Genomic DNA, 15,298 nt, shown 5'->3' on the forward strand with positions numbered 1-15,298 from the left:
TTCAAATTTATCTGAAATTAGTGCTGCCCCTGGACTATTAAATTACATCAGTCATTATATTTTCATTTTTGCTTAGGTCAGTTTAGCTGAGTTTTTTGATTTGCAATTAAGAGATTTAACTAATACAAAATGTCATCTCTAAAAAGCATTAGATCATTGAAGTCCCTAAGGATAGACCAAAATGTGTAAACTACACGCTAGAAGTCTTCAGTTAAATGGCAGAAACAAATTTTATTTTTTAAATAAATTTATTTATTTTTGGCTGCATTGGGTCTTCATCACTGCGCACGGGCTTTCTCTGGTTGTGGCGAGCGGGGGCTACTCTTCATTGTGGTACGCGGGCTTCTCATTGTGGTGGCATCTCTTGTTGTGGAGCACGGGCTCTAGGCGTGCGGGCTTCAGTAGTTGTAGCTCGCGGGCTCTAGAGTACAGGCTCAGTAGTCATGGCGCATGGGATTAGTTGCTCTGCGGCATGTGGGATCTTCCTGGACCAAGGATCTAACCTGTGTCCCCTGCATTGGCAGGCGGATTCTTAACCACTGCACCACGAGGGAAGTCCCAAATTTCTAAGAATAAGGACTATCTGAAAACAAAATTATCATTTAGGAAGATAATTCAACCTTCAAATTTTGATGGTTAATTAATAAAGGTGAATTTTGAGGTCTTTTTTAAACCGAAGAGTCTATGAAAGTATCTATAAATAGTTATAAAGTTTAGTAAGGCAAGCACAATACTGACAAAATTTAAAATTATAAATATTAATTTTAGTTCAACTTATACAGTTGTATTATTCATATGCTGATTTTATACTTTAGTATGTTATGCTTCTTATACATTTCAACATTTTAATATCTAGTGGATTTTAAAATCACTTAATAGACCTTAAAGTCTAATGTTTAAATAGAAAGGCTTGTATAGTTGTATCTTTGTTTTGATATCACAACTGTAATTTTATTGCGTATGAAGTCTCTACTTGGGAACATAACCTTAATTGTAACATTATTCCCAATGGCAGAAAATGACTTGCTGCAAAATAAGCTATTTGCTGCAAAACAGGACAAATGCTTCTACTGATAGGTTAGGACTTCGGTCCTGAATTACTGAAATACTTAAAGATCATTCCCTTGCCTGTCCTTAATTCTTGAATAAACAAGTGAAATCAGCGAAATTAATAAAACCAGCAGGGAGGTAAGTAAAACAAACATTTAAAAAAATTTAATTCATGAGATACACTGCAGTATTTATGTATGTTTGAATATGCTGAGAAAAAATATCTGGAGGGATACCTATCAAATTATTAACAGTTTACCTTGGGCATGTGGAATTGGGGTAGGGTGAAGGAAGTGCTCTTTTAAATTCATATACTTCTGTATTGTTTGAAATTTTACAATGAGAATTCATTACTTCTATAATAATCAAAACTATAATAGAAATTTAAAAAATAAAAATAGTAACAAAAAGTAAAAAACACAGTAGTTTTAAGAGGTACGGAGAATATATACAGTATATATTACAGTAGTTTTAAGAGCTACATTGAAGGAAGGTATGGAGAATTAAATCATATGGCATATTTTTCCACTAACACTGTGGTGGTAAATATAATTGTGTAGTCTATAATCAAGGAAACAACATTAAAGCAGCTACTTTTAGCAACATCCCGATTTAAAAAGTCCTCTGGGATAAAAGCTCTTAAGCAGTGACCCTTCAAAGTGGATATTAAAACTGAAAATAGGGCTTAACTATTCCTAGAGGATCTACAGGAAAACATGTCAATCTGAAAACTTCAGACAAAAGGAAAAGCTTCATAGAAGTAACTTTGGAATACTAAAACAGTTAACCAAAGGCCAGAAATTGTGTAGGTGAGAATTCCAACCAGTCCAGACCCAAAACTAAATCACTGAAATCTTGGTAATCTAGGGATGCAGGTTAGGGGCATCTACTTTACCCATTTGTTTATCATTTCTCCCAATTTCTCAATTGGTCTGCTTTTTATCTCAATGATTTTAACCTAAAAATACAGCAATTTTAATTGGAAGGAATAAAATTAATTCCATCTAGATTAACTTCAGGTTTATTCTTCTAGTTAAAAGAACTAGAAAAATTTGAAACTAATGATTTTCCATTATTCATTTTTTTCCTCATCACTATTTCTAGCTACTTAATGAATATTCTGGGAGGTAATACTTTGGATTTCTCATGGGTCCCTGAAGTTCTGTATATGGGGAAATCTTTTTTTCTCATGTTCTAGTGTTTTCTCCTTTTACTGAAGTCATCAGGGATGACAAACTTCTATTATAAACTTTTTTCTTCCAACAAAGAGGATTCTTTAGGTAACTATCATGTTGATGGTTAAATATCCTCAAAGTCAGAACATCTGTAACTTGAAGTTTCCGTCTTTTGCAAGCTACATAGTTAAGTGCTTAAACTAATATAATTTTGCACTCCTAAAAGACTGTTCCTGACTTAGGTGTCAAAGGCTTGTGTAGCATTATACTCGCAGCATAAGGAAGTAATGTGGAAAACTTCACAAAATCTCATCAGAAAATTATTATAAATAGCAGAGATAAAGAATATAAAGTCAGAATGACCATACTTTTTAAAGTTACAACAGCCGGAATTTTGCTGTTTCTCAATGGATTATTGTATTTTAATTAAAAAAAAAAGATTCATCATAACATATATAAAGTATTTAGCATGATGCCAGGTACAAAATAACAATTCAGTAAAAATTAGCTCTATTATGAACAATGGATTAAAACAATGAACAAAAATATAAGAAACCAAAATGGAGAAAAAAAGCTTAGAACTAATTTCCTGGAGTATGTATTTAAATGGAAAGTCGAAGCTCACAGAGAGCAGTAAGAAATTCTGCATTTTCTGGATCTATCTTTTGGGCCCTTTCATAGTACTCAGCAGCTTGCCTCTTTTCTCCCTCCAGCTTGTAAACAAACCCTAGGGCACTTAAACTCTGCACATCTGAAGCATTGTGACCAAGTCTCTTGGTAGCCAATTTCTTTAGAGCACTTGTCAGTTTAGTACGCAGAGATGACCTGTCTTTGACCTTTAAGGCTTCTAAATAATGGTGGATGGCAGTATTTTCTGATTTACAGTGAAATTCCTGAAAGCGGCCATAGTGGTAGTGGATCTGATGTTTGTGATCATCAGTTATGTTCTCCAGACGAAGAGCTTTCTGAAAAATGTCTTCAGCATTGCTATACTGGCCTCCCTCAGCATACATGTTGGCCAGGTCCGTGTAGGCAAATGCAAACATAGAATCTCGCTCCACAGCTTCTTTGAAATGAAATATAGCTGTTGTAATCAGCTCATCAACTTTCAGTTTATCCTTTCCTTTAGGTCTGTTGCGAGTGGCCTTCTTGATTTGGATCATTTGTGCCCTATAGCAAAGTCCCATTTGGTGATGCAGGAAAGAGGAGGTTGGTGTCGCCTCTAAGGCCTTTTTCAAAAGTTCAAGAGCTTTGTCCCAGGAATTTTTTCTCCTATAGAATTTGGCTGCATAACGAAGAACGTAAGGTTGGGATGATATTTGGTCCAGGATTTCTTCAATATACTTTTCCCCTTCAGCTTCTGCATGTACATCTTGAAGCTTCAGCGCCAGAAAAACCTTAATATAGGAATTATCTGGGTTCAGGGTAACAGCTTTCCGCAGGGGGCCCAGAGAAAAGCTCTTTATAGGCCCTTCTCTGTCAGAATCATCCAGCCGATACACTGTGATGGCATAGCCGATGTTAAATTCTGGATTGTCTGGTTCTGCTTCCAGAGCCTTCTCAAAAGCTGCTTTAGCCTTTTGGTAATACTTTCCTCCAAATTTCAAGAGTGCCCACCCTTTCTCACAGTCGATCTCTGGACGTTCCAACTTGTAGTCAGAAGTACTGGACAATTTCTTGCAGACGTTCCCTACCTTGTCTATATACTTCTGAGCTTCTTTAAGCTCGTCCATGTGATAATAAACCCAGGCGTAGTTTCCCCAAGTGACCAGACTTCGTACTTCTTCTTTGTCCGAGTGTTCTCGCTGTATTATTTCTTCTGCTTGTTTCAAGCACTCTAGAGCATCTTTATTTTGGCCCTTTAGGTGTTTCACATAGGCCAACAGGTTATAAAGAGTGAGTCTGGATTTTGTGGTAAGAAATTCAAGCTGTTGCCCAATTGTATCTTCTACATCAAACAGATCAATGTCTTCCTTAAGTAAATTCCATGTGAAGTGACATTCTAACTCCAACAGAATGGCCTTCAATGAGTCCTTAGGAATTTCACTGTCAAAGATAAAATCCTTTTTAATTTTTGAAGAAATAAAGGAAATAATAAATTTTAAAATCTTAAACAGGTTGTTAAGCAAAGAACTATATTTTATCTATTTGATCTTACAGTTAAAGCACTAGGTTTCTATAACTCTATACACAGAGGAAACTAGTATCATTATGTCCTAGAAATATTTCATTAAATTCACATTATTTATTGCAAAACCAATTCTGGAGAGATGACAGCATTTTCTATGTTATAGGGTATCTATTTCCTTTTGGCAGTCACTAACCCACAAGGACCACCTATTTTTAGAGAGTGGAATTTAAAATATTGTATTTACTAGTTCTGAAAATTAATAATAATAGATATACACACAGTTAATAAACAATATAAAAATTTCTTTTCTGTATTATGAGTAGTGAAGGGAAAGAGGAGAAGGTGAGAAATAAGAAAAAGAAGTACACTGAAGGAGACAGAAGCCACGTGAATATATAATTTTTGCAGAGAAATAAAGAAACAAACAAAGGAAACCCCACAGAGAAAAAAGGACACAGAGTCAGACAGGAACAGGAATACCAAGAGACGGGAAGAAGTATAAGTTTGAGATATAACAAAGATTTAGAGAAAATGGGGAAAAAGCAAAAGGAGGGTTAGTAGGTTTTGATGTTAAGTGCTATATCCTTCTGACCTTTAGGATTGTGGGCAACAATAAAGTCTACCACCTATTATTAACTTAACATTACCCTTAATGTTCACTTCACAAATATTTGTTGAACTCCCTTTGTGTGAAGCACAGTGTTCTCTCTGCAGGGCCTAGTTTCATCTCTGAAACTAGGAAGATGAAGGGGAAAGGAAGGGACAGGAAGTATTTATTCATTACCGAAAGGCTTTTATGTGCAAGACCTTCTGAATAACCCTGGGGATGTAACTGAATAAGACACAGCCCCGCTTATACAGAGCTTATAAGTACACTAAGTACACAGTCAATTACAACTCAGCATTCCAATAAAGTTCCATGGAAGTGACTCAGGAAGGGCACATAGTCCAGTGTTGTGGACATCTGGGGCCTTCATTTGGTGGAACATCTCCCCCTACTCTCAGTCCATGTGATTTGAGACAGGCTGTCTACACTTTCCTCCAGTCTGTAGGAAAGCACACATATTCCAGCCACTCCTTGGACCCAGTGATATATTCAGAGATAATCCAATTAAAATATAATTTTGCTGAAATGGGGCTTTGCTGGAACTCTCTTCCAAAAATTTTAAGCTAGTAGAATATAAGCTGGAGTTGCTGGTGGCCATCTTTCCAAACTCTTGGGGACAGCCTGCCTGAGAAAGAATCAAACATAGAGGAAAGCAGGGCTTAGACAGGAATAAAGACAGATTGCTGGTGGTGCTGACTAAATACCTGGATCACCCTGTCCATACCTGGACTTCTACTTTTTTAAGGAAATAATCTCTCTTTTTGCTTAAGCCAGTTTGAACTGGGTTTCTCCTGTCTGCAACTGACAAAATCCTGATTCATATACCTAGTTTTGTTTGTTTTGCTGATGGTAGTGGTGAGGCAGTCAGGAAAGACTTTCTAAGTCTACAATTGGCCACAATTAAGGGTTGAAAGAAATTTACAGAAAAAAAAAAAGCTACTTAAGGCTTCTCTCAAAGAGGGAAATATTCTAATTATCGGATGAATAATGTACGGTGTGTGTCTATTTCCCTTTATGCTGTGCACAGGACTCTCCTCCTTACATGTATGTATGCATATTTGTATCAATGTTTACGGGAACTATAGTATTTCTATCAAGAAACATTTATTGGGGACTTCCCTGGTGGTCCAGTGGTTAATAATCCGCCTTCCAATTCAGGGGACGCGGGTTCGATCCCTGGTTGGGGAACTAAGATCTCACATGCTGCGGGGCAACTAAGCCCGCACGCCGCAACTACTGAGCCCGCACACTCTGGAGCCTGCGCACCACAACTAGAGAGAAACCCGCACGCCGCAATAAAGAGCCTGCGTGCCCCAACGAAAGATCCCGCATGCCGCAACAAAGATCCCGTGTGCCGCAACTAAGACCCAATGCAGCCAAATAAATTTTAAAAAAAAGGAAACATTTACTGATCACCTCATGTCATACATGCCAGGCAATATGCTGGTTGTAGTGAATACAGTAATGAGCAAGATAGAAAAAGGCCTTTTCTTCATGGTAATTCTATTACAGGAGAGGAGGGAACAAAAGGGGTTGACAGAAAATAAACATGTAAACAAATCAACGGACAACATAATTCCAGACAGTAATAAGTGTTAAGAAAAAAAAAAATCAGAGTAATGGGATTATGTGGTGGTGGTGGTGGTGGTGGTGTACTTTAGTTATGATTGTCAAGGAATTCTTTTTGTTGGGGCTGACCTGTGCATTGCAGGATATTTAGTAGCATCCCTGGCCTTGACCCAGTAGATATAACTAGCATTCCTCCAGTGGTGACAACCAAAACTGTCTCCAGATATCACCAAATGTCCCCTGGGGGGGCAAAAATCACCCTGGTTGAGAAGCACTGGCTTAGACCATTCTGCCCTCAGATCCTTTATGACTTCCTCCTTTTCACTGTTGAGATCTTACTTCAACTCAATTGCCCCTTTCTAATCTTAATAATCAGTAGGGGAGCAGATAAACCAAGAAATCTGGTGTCATGAAAGCCTAAGGAAGAAAATGTTGATTTCTAAAAAAGAGAGATAAATGTTTAATGTGCACAAATGATCCTAAGAGGTTGAGAAAATGAGGACAGAGATCACTGTTTTGGGAGGAGTAAAGTTGTGCGGGAACTTGATGTTTTAACAGAACGGTAGGGATGAAAATATTACTGGAGTGGGTTGAGGGGATAATGGGAAGAGGAGAAGAAGTGGATATGGGGAATATAGGTCACTCCTTCAAGGAATTTTACTATGAAGGGAGTAGAGAAACAGAGGCAAATCTGAGGAAATTGTCAAAAATTTTTTCAATCATATTTTTAATGACTTAATGATATGTCAAAAGGAAATGATCCAGTATTAAGGGAGAAAATGATGCTTGTGGGAGAGACGGGGATAATTCTGAGAAGGATGGAATATGAAGCGGAGTGAAACTATACATTGTTAATACTACTCAAATCTTTATCTCCAGCCCCAAACTCCTAACCATGGTTACTATGCCCTTTACCATCTGGCCCATGTCTACTTCTCTAACCTCATTTTGTACCACTTTCCTCATGCTCACTGCACTCCAGTCATACAAGCCTTTACAAAAGTTTATTGTTTATTATTTCTTATGCCAAGTATGCATCTACATCAGGGCATTTGTACCTGCTTTTTATTCCCTCACTCTGTGAATTCTTCCTAAGAGAGTACTAGGGTTTACTTATTCTCTTAATTCTGGTCTTGGCTCAAATCTCAGCTCTTCAAAGAAGGCTACCCCTGACCACTTTAGCTGAAGCTGCATCTCCACCTTGCCTGCCATCCTAAAGCCTAGTCTATCACATTTTCCTATTCTTCACAGCACCTTTATCAATATTTTCTGGGAGTTGGGAAGGAAGAGAAGAGCGCTTTGAATCAAATATGAGACTGAGGTTTTAAAATGAATTGGGCTGAGTCCTTAGGAACTGGAAAGAGGCTGTCCTAATAGCCAAAAGTGGCAGAAGAGTCAGAGAACTGGATTAATTACCCAATTAGTAGTAGTGATTAGAATAATAAAACCACTTCATATTTATAATCTAATCATATACTTCATGAAATGTTTTCTAATTTTTATAAATACTAAATTTAAACATTAATAGCTAACTTAATACTATATTTAGTAGACATTTATGTTCACTTATAATTACTAATTTTAATTTTGCAATATTTTCATATTTATTCTCTTTCTCGTGTGGTCTGTATATACATATAAACACATATATACAGGTCCCACATTTTAGTGATTGCAGGTTCTAGACCAGAGCTTTCTAATAGAACTTCCTGCCACGATGGGAATGTTCTTATCTGTGCTGCACAATGTGATAGACACTAGCCACACGTGACCACTGATCACTTGAAATGTGGCTAGGATGACCAATGAACTGCTTTTTGTATTTTATTTACTTTTAATTAATTTGAATAGTCACGTATGACTAGTGGTTACTGCATGGGACAGGACAGTTAAAGACACTGGGCCTATAGAGCTTAATGTATAAAAAAGCCTCAAGCCCAACAGGCTAGACCTCTACTCTAACTTGAAATTTTCCCTATTTTATTCACAGTGTGGGCTAAATTAAATGGCAAACAAGGATATATTTGAGAAAACAACTTTATGCATAAGACCTAGGTTCACTACAGATTCAGCTCAACAGTATAAATGTTACACTTGTACGATGTATTTCTAGAATCAGATGAGAGGTCAAACAAAAACACCCCCCAAAACCATTCACTTGCCACACTGCACATGTCAGGCAGTGTGCCAAGTACTTTACACAAATTACATTTAATTTTTATAACAATGTCTTATTATTTTCACAACAATGTCTTATTATTTTCACAATTTTATGGATGAGGACTGGGAAACAGAGTTTAAATTACATGTCCAAGGTTACACAGCTATAAAGTGTCCAAGCACAGATTCAAACCTAGTTCTGCCTGACTTAAACAAAAGGTTATGCCTTTTAACCATAACGCTATATTACCTCTTTCACATAAAAACTGGAGTTTTTTTTTTTTTTAAGAGTAGCTTGCTTTAAAATATAGGATATGTCTAATGTATGTAAAATTCACTTTGCCTGGGAAGGACTTAAAAGAAAACAAGAGATTTTAGAGCAGCTTAAAGAGCAGGTAAGAGGTTGTGTAACTGCCCGTTGGAAAAGACATGTCAGACAGTTAAAGGTCTCAGGATAAGAAAACAATGGTTTCAAATACGAGCCCTCAGTCTAAAGTCACAGCATTCTGCATTGTTGGAGTTGTTCTGAGATGGAGCTGCTTCTCACTAGACACGCTGTGGAGCGGCAGAGAGGGTGATTAATGATTCTTTCAAATAACAAAAGAGCTGGGTGGAAATGTATTAAAAGTGATCTGAAGGAAGGACAAAAATCTTAGTTATCAAAGATATAATTATCATCATTATTACCGTAAGGGAATTAAAATACCTTTTTTTCCATAATCCAAAGATGTATATGCTGATGATCTTCCAAGGTATTTCTTCTATCTCTGATCTCTCCCTTGAATTCCAGACTTATCTAATTTTTAGTTTACATCTTCAATTAGAAGTTCAGTTGGCATCTCAAGTAAATATAGAAATTATAGAAATCTGGGTTCCTTGAGCCTGTTCCTCCCTTAGTTTTCCCCACCTTGTTTGGTACCTCTTAGTCCCACAGGCCAAATAACGTAGGAGTAATCTTTGATTCCTATTCTTCTTTCAACCTCTCATCCAATCCAATAGGAAGTCCTGTTAATTCTATCACCCAAATACATCTCAAATCCATCCACTTTTTTCCATTTCCACTGCTATTCTGCTAGTCTAGGAAAATAGGAAAGACTATTACCTTTCCTTTGAGCTGTGGCAAAAATCTGCTGTTTCCACTCTTGATCCCCATACAGTACTAGTAAACTTTTGAAAGTGTAAACCAGATTACATCAGTCTCCTGGTTTAAAATCTCCCAATAGCTTCCCAACACCCCTAGATTTTAATCTAGCCTTTGCCATGTCTTCCAAGTCCCTAAAGGAGCTGGACTTGTCTACCCACCCAACCTTGTCTTCTCCTACTCTCCTCCTCATTATCTGTGTTTTAGACATACTGACCTTCTTCCTATCTTGAACATATCAAGTTCAAGGACTTTTACACCTGTTGTTTTTACTCTACTTAAAAAGCTCTGCTCCTAAATCTTTGTATGACTAGCTCCTTCCTTTAACTCAGCTCAAATATTCCTTACCCAAGAGGCCGCCTGTGGTAGAGCTATCTAAAATAACCCCCTCCATTCTAGGTCACTCTCTTAGCCCTATTTTATTTTCCTTATATCTCTTATCACTTTCTGAATTACGTTGATTATTTACTCATTTATTCTTGGTTGTCTATTTCCCCCATTTAAATGAGAATACGGACCTTACTCCAGTTTTATGTTTTCCACCTCTGTGTCCCCAGAATCTATGATTTCAGGCATATAAGAGAAACTCAATAATAAATATTTGTTGAGGGAATGCAGTTAGATAGTGGTAGCTTCTGGCATTTCCAGCCCAGAGGCATAAGCCTAGCATTAAAAAAAAAAAAAGCACTTGAATTTCAGATGAGGGAATTCCTGCTAGTTCTTCCCATCTTGCTAATGGCTCCAAACTTTCTGCCACTTCAGTCTTCCCTATCCAACATGGGCTTACCAGCCCTCCGCCCAACCACAGAGTAAAATGAACATCTGCCTCTGCGCAAGGACGATGAGGAGGGAGGGCTGCCCCAGGCATTATGATGCAGCTGTGAGATCTCCAAGGGACATTCAGTTAGCCATGTGAGTGCTGTGCCCACACTCTATGGGATTTATGCACAACTGGACACTATGACAAGTTTTACTTTTTCAACTGTGTCTACTTAATTTTTAAACTTTGTCTCTGGGAAGCTGGCAGAGAGAGGCTATTGTGTCTGAAGAGGCAACATCTATCTTCAGGTAATTTTGTGTGTGTTTTGGGGGGGGGGTGTGTTTTTTGTTTTTGTTTTTTGCCAGGAAGGAGTAGTCTTTCATTTTCCTTGGGAGACAGTTAGCGCCCAATGGGGTCCACCCCTCTTCCACACCAACCTGCATCCACATACAGCGCACTCGCCTTTCCTTCCCTATTTCTTCAGGCCCCTTCCCGATACTTCCCACCTCCCTCCCTTCTTACAAACGGTAGAAGTGAAGCATTTATTAAACCTTTTTATAGTCAACATTTGCAAATATTAAGTGCCAGACATCAGTCAACAAGCCCTTCTACAGTCCTAAGGGATGGACGCTATCAATTTTTACAGATAAGAAACAGATTCACCGAACTGAAGAAACTTTGCTTTGGCTCACCCAACTCGTAGGTGGTCAAAGTCAGGATTTAGAACAAAGGGCTCTACGGGCTTCAGGGGCCCCAGATCGGAATCTCCCACTCCTCAGCTTCCCAATGGAGACCGTTAACTACCCACGTGCAGGGCAGGGGACCGCATTACATGGGTCAGCCAAGGACCACCCACCACACGCCAGTCAAGGAGACGGAGACAGAAAGCCTCATAAAACGGTGGATGGCGTGGAACAAGAACCATCTGTCCACGGTACAAAGGAGGGGGGGAAGTCAGACCCAGGAATCAGAAGGCAAAATGGCAGGAGCGGACGCGTGTGACGCCGGGGGCTGCGGCCTGCGGGGACCGGCCACGCAGAAGCCGCCCGCACCGGCCCGGGGCGGCGACGACCGGAGCCGCAGGGAGGTGACAGGCCCGCGGGACGCGTCGCCCGGCACCCCCAGCCCCGCCGCCCCCCGGCCCGACAGTCCCGACCGCGGACGCCCGGGGCTCGAAAGAAGGGTCCGCTCGGCCACCCTCCCCAGCAGGCCCGCCTTCTGCCGTCCCGGGCCTAGACGGGGCTCCCGGGGAGCGTCCCCAACGCAGACGCCCGGCGGCCGGGCTCGGCCCCTTCAAAGGCCGCAGCGCTGCGCTGGAAGCGGAATACGCGAGAAACGCGGGTGTGCCACAAAGGCCCCACGGAGTTGGGGAGAAGAAGCGGGCAGAAGCCCTCACCTCATGGTGGCTCGGCTCTGCGGCCGTCTTGGGAGGCGCCGGTCCTCTCCGCTTCTCTCCTCAGCGCTCGGCTGCTGCGCGGACTGAGCGGCCGCGTGCGTGTGCGCGCGCGCGAGCAAGATGACCGCAGCGCTAGTCCGCGCGCGCGGGCGGCCGCTTTGTTCAAGGCGGGACCCGAGCGGGAAGAGGAAACTAGAAAGTGAATCTGATCCCCGACTAGGCGGAGTCCAGCTCCGGGAAACAGAAACTTCTGGAAGAGCTAGTTGAGTGGGCCCCGGAGCCGGCTGAGGAGTCGCAGTGAGAGGTTTGCGCAGCGCGGAGTCGTTCGGGGTGGAATTTACAGCTGGGCCTCGAGACTTCAGTATTGGCTCTCACCTACCTCGCTGAGTCCACTTGCCTCTAGATTAGCTTTCTTGGGGGTTGTTGCTTGTTGTTGTTGTTGTAACTAAAATGACAGGAGATTGCTCAGCGTTATTTTGGTTGGGTGGAGGCGATGCTCTTTCCAGCTTTCTGCGTCCTAGGCTGGAACTCAAGTCTTGATTCAGCCAACACAGGTGCAGTGCCGTGCACTTGTGCCATGATTTCCATTGGTTAAATCTAGAGAAACTTGGGGGCCAAAATGTGTATACATTCAACATTTTGGTAGCTATTGCCGAATAGCTTTGCAAAGATGTTTATACACCCCCCCCCACCCACAATTGTATGAAAGTTCCCTTGCCTTCCATGCCCTTGCCAACCGAGCTTCCTATAATAAGGTCCCAATAAAGATGAGGTGGTATTAGGAATCTAAGCGGAAAATGGCGAATGCCGATACACTAAAAATTTTGTCCCCTTCGAATTGAGCCAGACATTGCTGAAGGCCCTGTCAATATAGCTGGGAATAAAAGAGACAAGGGGCAAGCCCTACCCCGTTCACCGTCTTCTGCATTTTGTTCCTGGTTGTGCACAGAGGGTGGAGATAATTCTCAAACTTTGAGAAAACGTGTTCATCATCGAAACGTTTAAAAGGCACCAGCTTATCACTTTTATACCATCCTAGTCACTTTGCTTTCAAATGAACGGACAGCGATGTACAGTTTTTACTATGTGGTCGCTAGTTTTAAAAGTGCTGACTTTTTCATTCGGTTTTGCTGGGAAAAGGGGCCTGTAGATAAAGTCAGTTCTTGCTTCCCCAGAATCACGTTAAACATGGCTAACAGTGTAGGTACAGAAGTGTAGTTAGTTGTGCGTTTGTGATTTTATTACTCTCCTGTTTGTTTGGAGTTAATTTCTAGTGTGAGAGGTAAAGATAAAGAAGATATAAAACATTTTTTGTTAGGTGGTGCTATGGAGAAAAAGCAGAGAGAAGGTTGGAGTGCAAGGTGTTTTGCTGTTATAAATATCTTGGTGAGGGAAGGTTTCACTGAGAACGTGACAGTTGAGCGAAGATCTGAAGGGGGTGAACGAGTGAGCACTGTAGATATGGGACTAAGGAAGAGCGTTCCAGGCCGGGGGAACAGTAAGTGCAAAGGCCTGGAGGTGCAAGCATACTTGGCAAGCGCAGATGGTGTGGTTGGAGTGCAGAGAGCAGGGAAAACGTCCTAAGAAGTGAGGCCGGAGCGGTAATGTGGATGCGGTGGGCGTGTAGGCTGTTGTAATGTTTAAGTGAGAAGCCACATTTTAGAAAAAGTACTGAATGGTTTACTTGGAGGTAGAAAAATAAGCCCAGAATTTCCTCCTTTCTAAGGATGTAGAACATCCTTAATAGAGCTCTGTTTGAAAAAATTTCCAGTGCGTAGGTAGTGTTTTTGCTTCCTTGTTCCTACTCCTTTCCTTTCCTTTCTTTTAGCTGTATCTGGGCCAAGAGATAGTCTTTGCTTATTAAGGTTTGCGTGGACAGCAACTGAACAATCAATGATAAAAATCAAAAGGGAAAAAAAGATCCTGGTTATCAACTTATATTGTTTAGGAATTCAAATTCAGAAAGACAAAAACCGTCTATACAAATTTTAAAGGAATATACACTTTCAGGATTGAGAAGAAGTGAAGACCCGACTGTTGAGTAGGTGTTGAACATGGTGAAAGTACTGGATGGAATTTGAGTATCAGTCTTTTTTTCACAGACTGTTGGATTGGGTGGATTCTTGGGAAAATTAATCGTGTATTACCTTCTGAATTTATTCTCATCAACCTGTGAAACACAGCAACTAGAGAAAAAGAGAAATAGAACATGAAACATGGCAACTGATCAAAAATCTGCTTGGGAAACTGAAACTTAAGTAATAACTCTTCCAAGGAATAGATATAAGCCAGAGTTTCTCAACCTTGGCGCTATTGACAGTTTAGGATGTTTAAGTAGCAATCTTGCATCTCTCCACTAGATGGCAGTAGCACCCTGCAGTTGTGACAAATGAAACTGTCTCCATATAATGCCAAATCCAACTTTTTTTGTTGTTGTTTTTTTTTGGTCCCGAGGGGCAAAATCCTCCTCTTCCCTCTTCCCCACAGTTGAGAACCATGTAAGTAATACCCTCATGTATATACCTAATTTATTTGAATTAGTCTTCCCAGCACAGCCCGAAAGAGAGAGGAGGTGGACTTTAGGTAGGAGAGAGAAAGTGGATACAGATCAAGGGAAGTTGGGGGTGGTACTGGAGTTCAACAGATGGCCTGGGTGAAAGGATTGATATCCAGGGCAATGGCAGTGAAGGCCTACTCCCTTCAGTATGGGCTTCAAAGTGGAGGTGGCTGTATCACATTTGGTCTGGCTGGGGACAAGATACAGAGCTATGGAGACAGACTGAGGGTGGGCAGTTCAAGCTGGGGCAGGCTGTAGGGTAGAGACTTTTAGTCCCAATGCAGTTCCAGGTCTAGCAGCATCGTGGGAATGGAGACATTGGTGGCCAGGATGATCCTCAAGGAGGTAGAGCCTGTGGTGGTGTGTAGACAGCAATTAGCGAAGACTTGGGCTGGGGCACCTATAATAGTAGTGAACGGCAAGAGCTATGGCTTGGCTTGATTTAGGGTACATGAGAGACCCCCGCTGGGCACTTGGGGGGACCTCTAAATAAGGACACCGACTGAGGTTCTGTCAGTCATTTCCATGGGAGTAACAAGCTCCTGAAATTCAGCTGTCAGTTTAAAGAGACCGCTTGGTAATCCCTGGATATATTCATTTGTAAGTTTGGCAGTAGTATCTTTAGTACCAAAAAGCATCTGTTTTCCTGGATTTGCTGCTTGTTGTTTTTCTCTGCAGACATCCAGGCTGTCACACATTTTAGTTTTACTGAGCTCCGGGAAGTGCAGAGATCTCTTCCAGAGTTGGGAAGG

General features: G+C 40.8%; 2 protein-coding genes across 3 annotated transcripts in view; one reads left to right on the forward strand and one right to left on the reverse strand.

Moving 5' to 3' along the window:
* LIPA (lipase A, lysosomal acid type) overlaps positions 1 to 15,298 on the forward strand; it is a 122,589-nt gene that overhangs the window by 6,024 nt on the left and 101,267 nt on the right. The window contains exon 1 of one of the 2 annotated variants that reach the window (XM_061174278.1): positions 12,152 to 12,293. The exons of the other annotated variant lie outside the window; for it this stretch is intronic. The gene's annotated coding sequence lies outside the window, so the exon portion shown is untranslated. Of the gene's footprint in view, positions 1 to 12,151; positions 12,294 to 15,298 lie in introns of those variants that run through there. 2 annotated transcript variants of the gene reach the window in all.
* On the reverse strand, positions 265 to 12,151 carry LOC133078829 (interferon-induced protein with tetratricopeptide repeats 5). Its single transcript, XM_061174026.1, has 2 exons — positions 11,990 to 12,151; positions 265 to 4,271 (listed from the first exon to the last, which is right to left on the reverse strand). The coding sequence occupies exons 1-2, from the start codon at positions 11,992 to 11,994 to the stop codon at positions 2,828 to 2,830; spliced, it is 1,449 nt and encodes a 482-aa protein (XP_061030009.1). The 5' UTR covers positions 11,995 to 12,151; the 3' UTR covers positions 265 to 2,827.

The sequence above is a fragment of the Eubalaena glacialis genome, chromosome 1 (assembly GCF_028564815.1).
Source record: "Eubalaena glacialis isolate mEubGla1 chromosome 1, mEubGla1.1.hap2.+ XY, whole genome shotgun sequence".
Lineage (NCBI taxonomy): Eukaryota > Metazoa > Chordata > Mammalia > Artiodactyla > Balaenidae > Eubalaena > Eubalaena glacialis.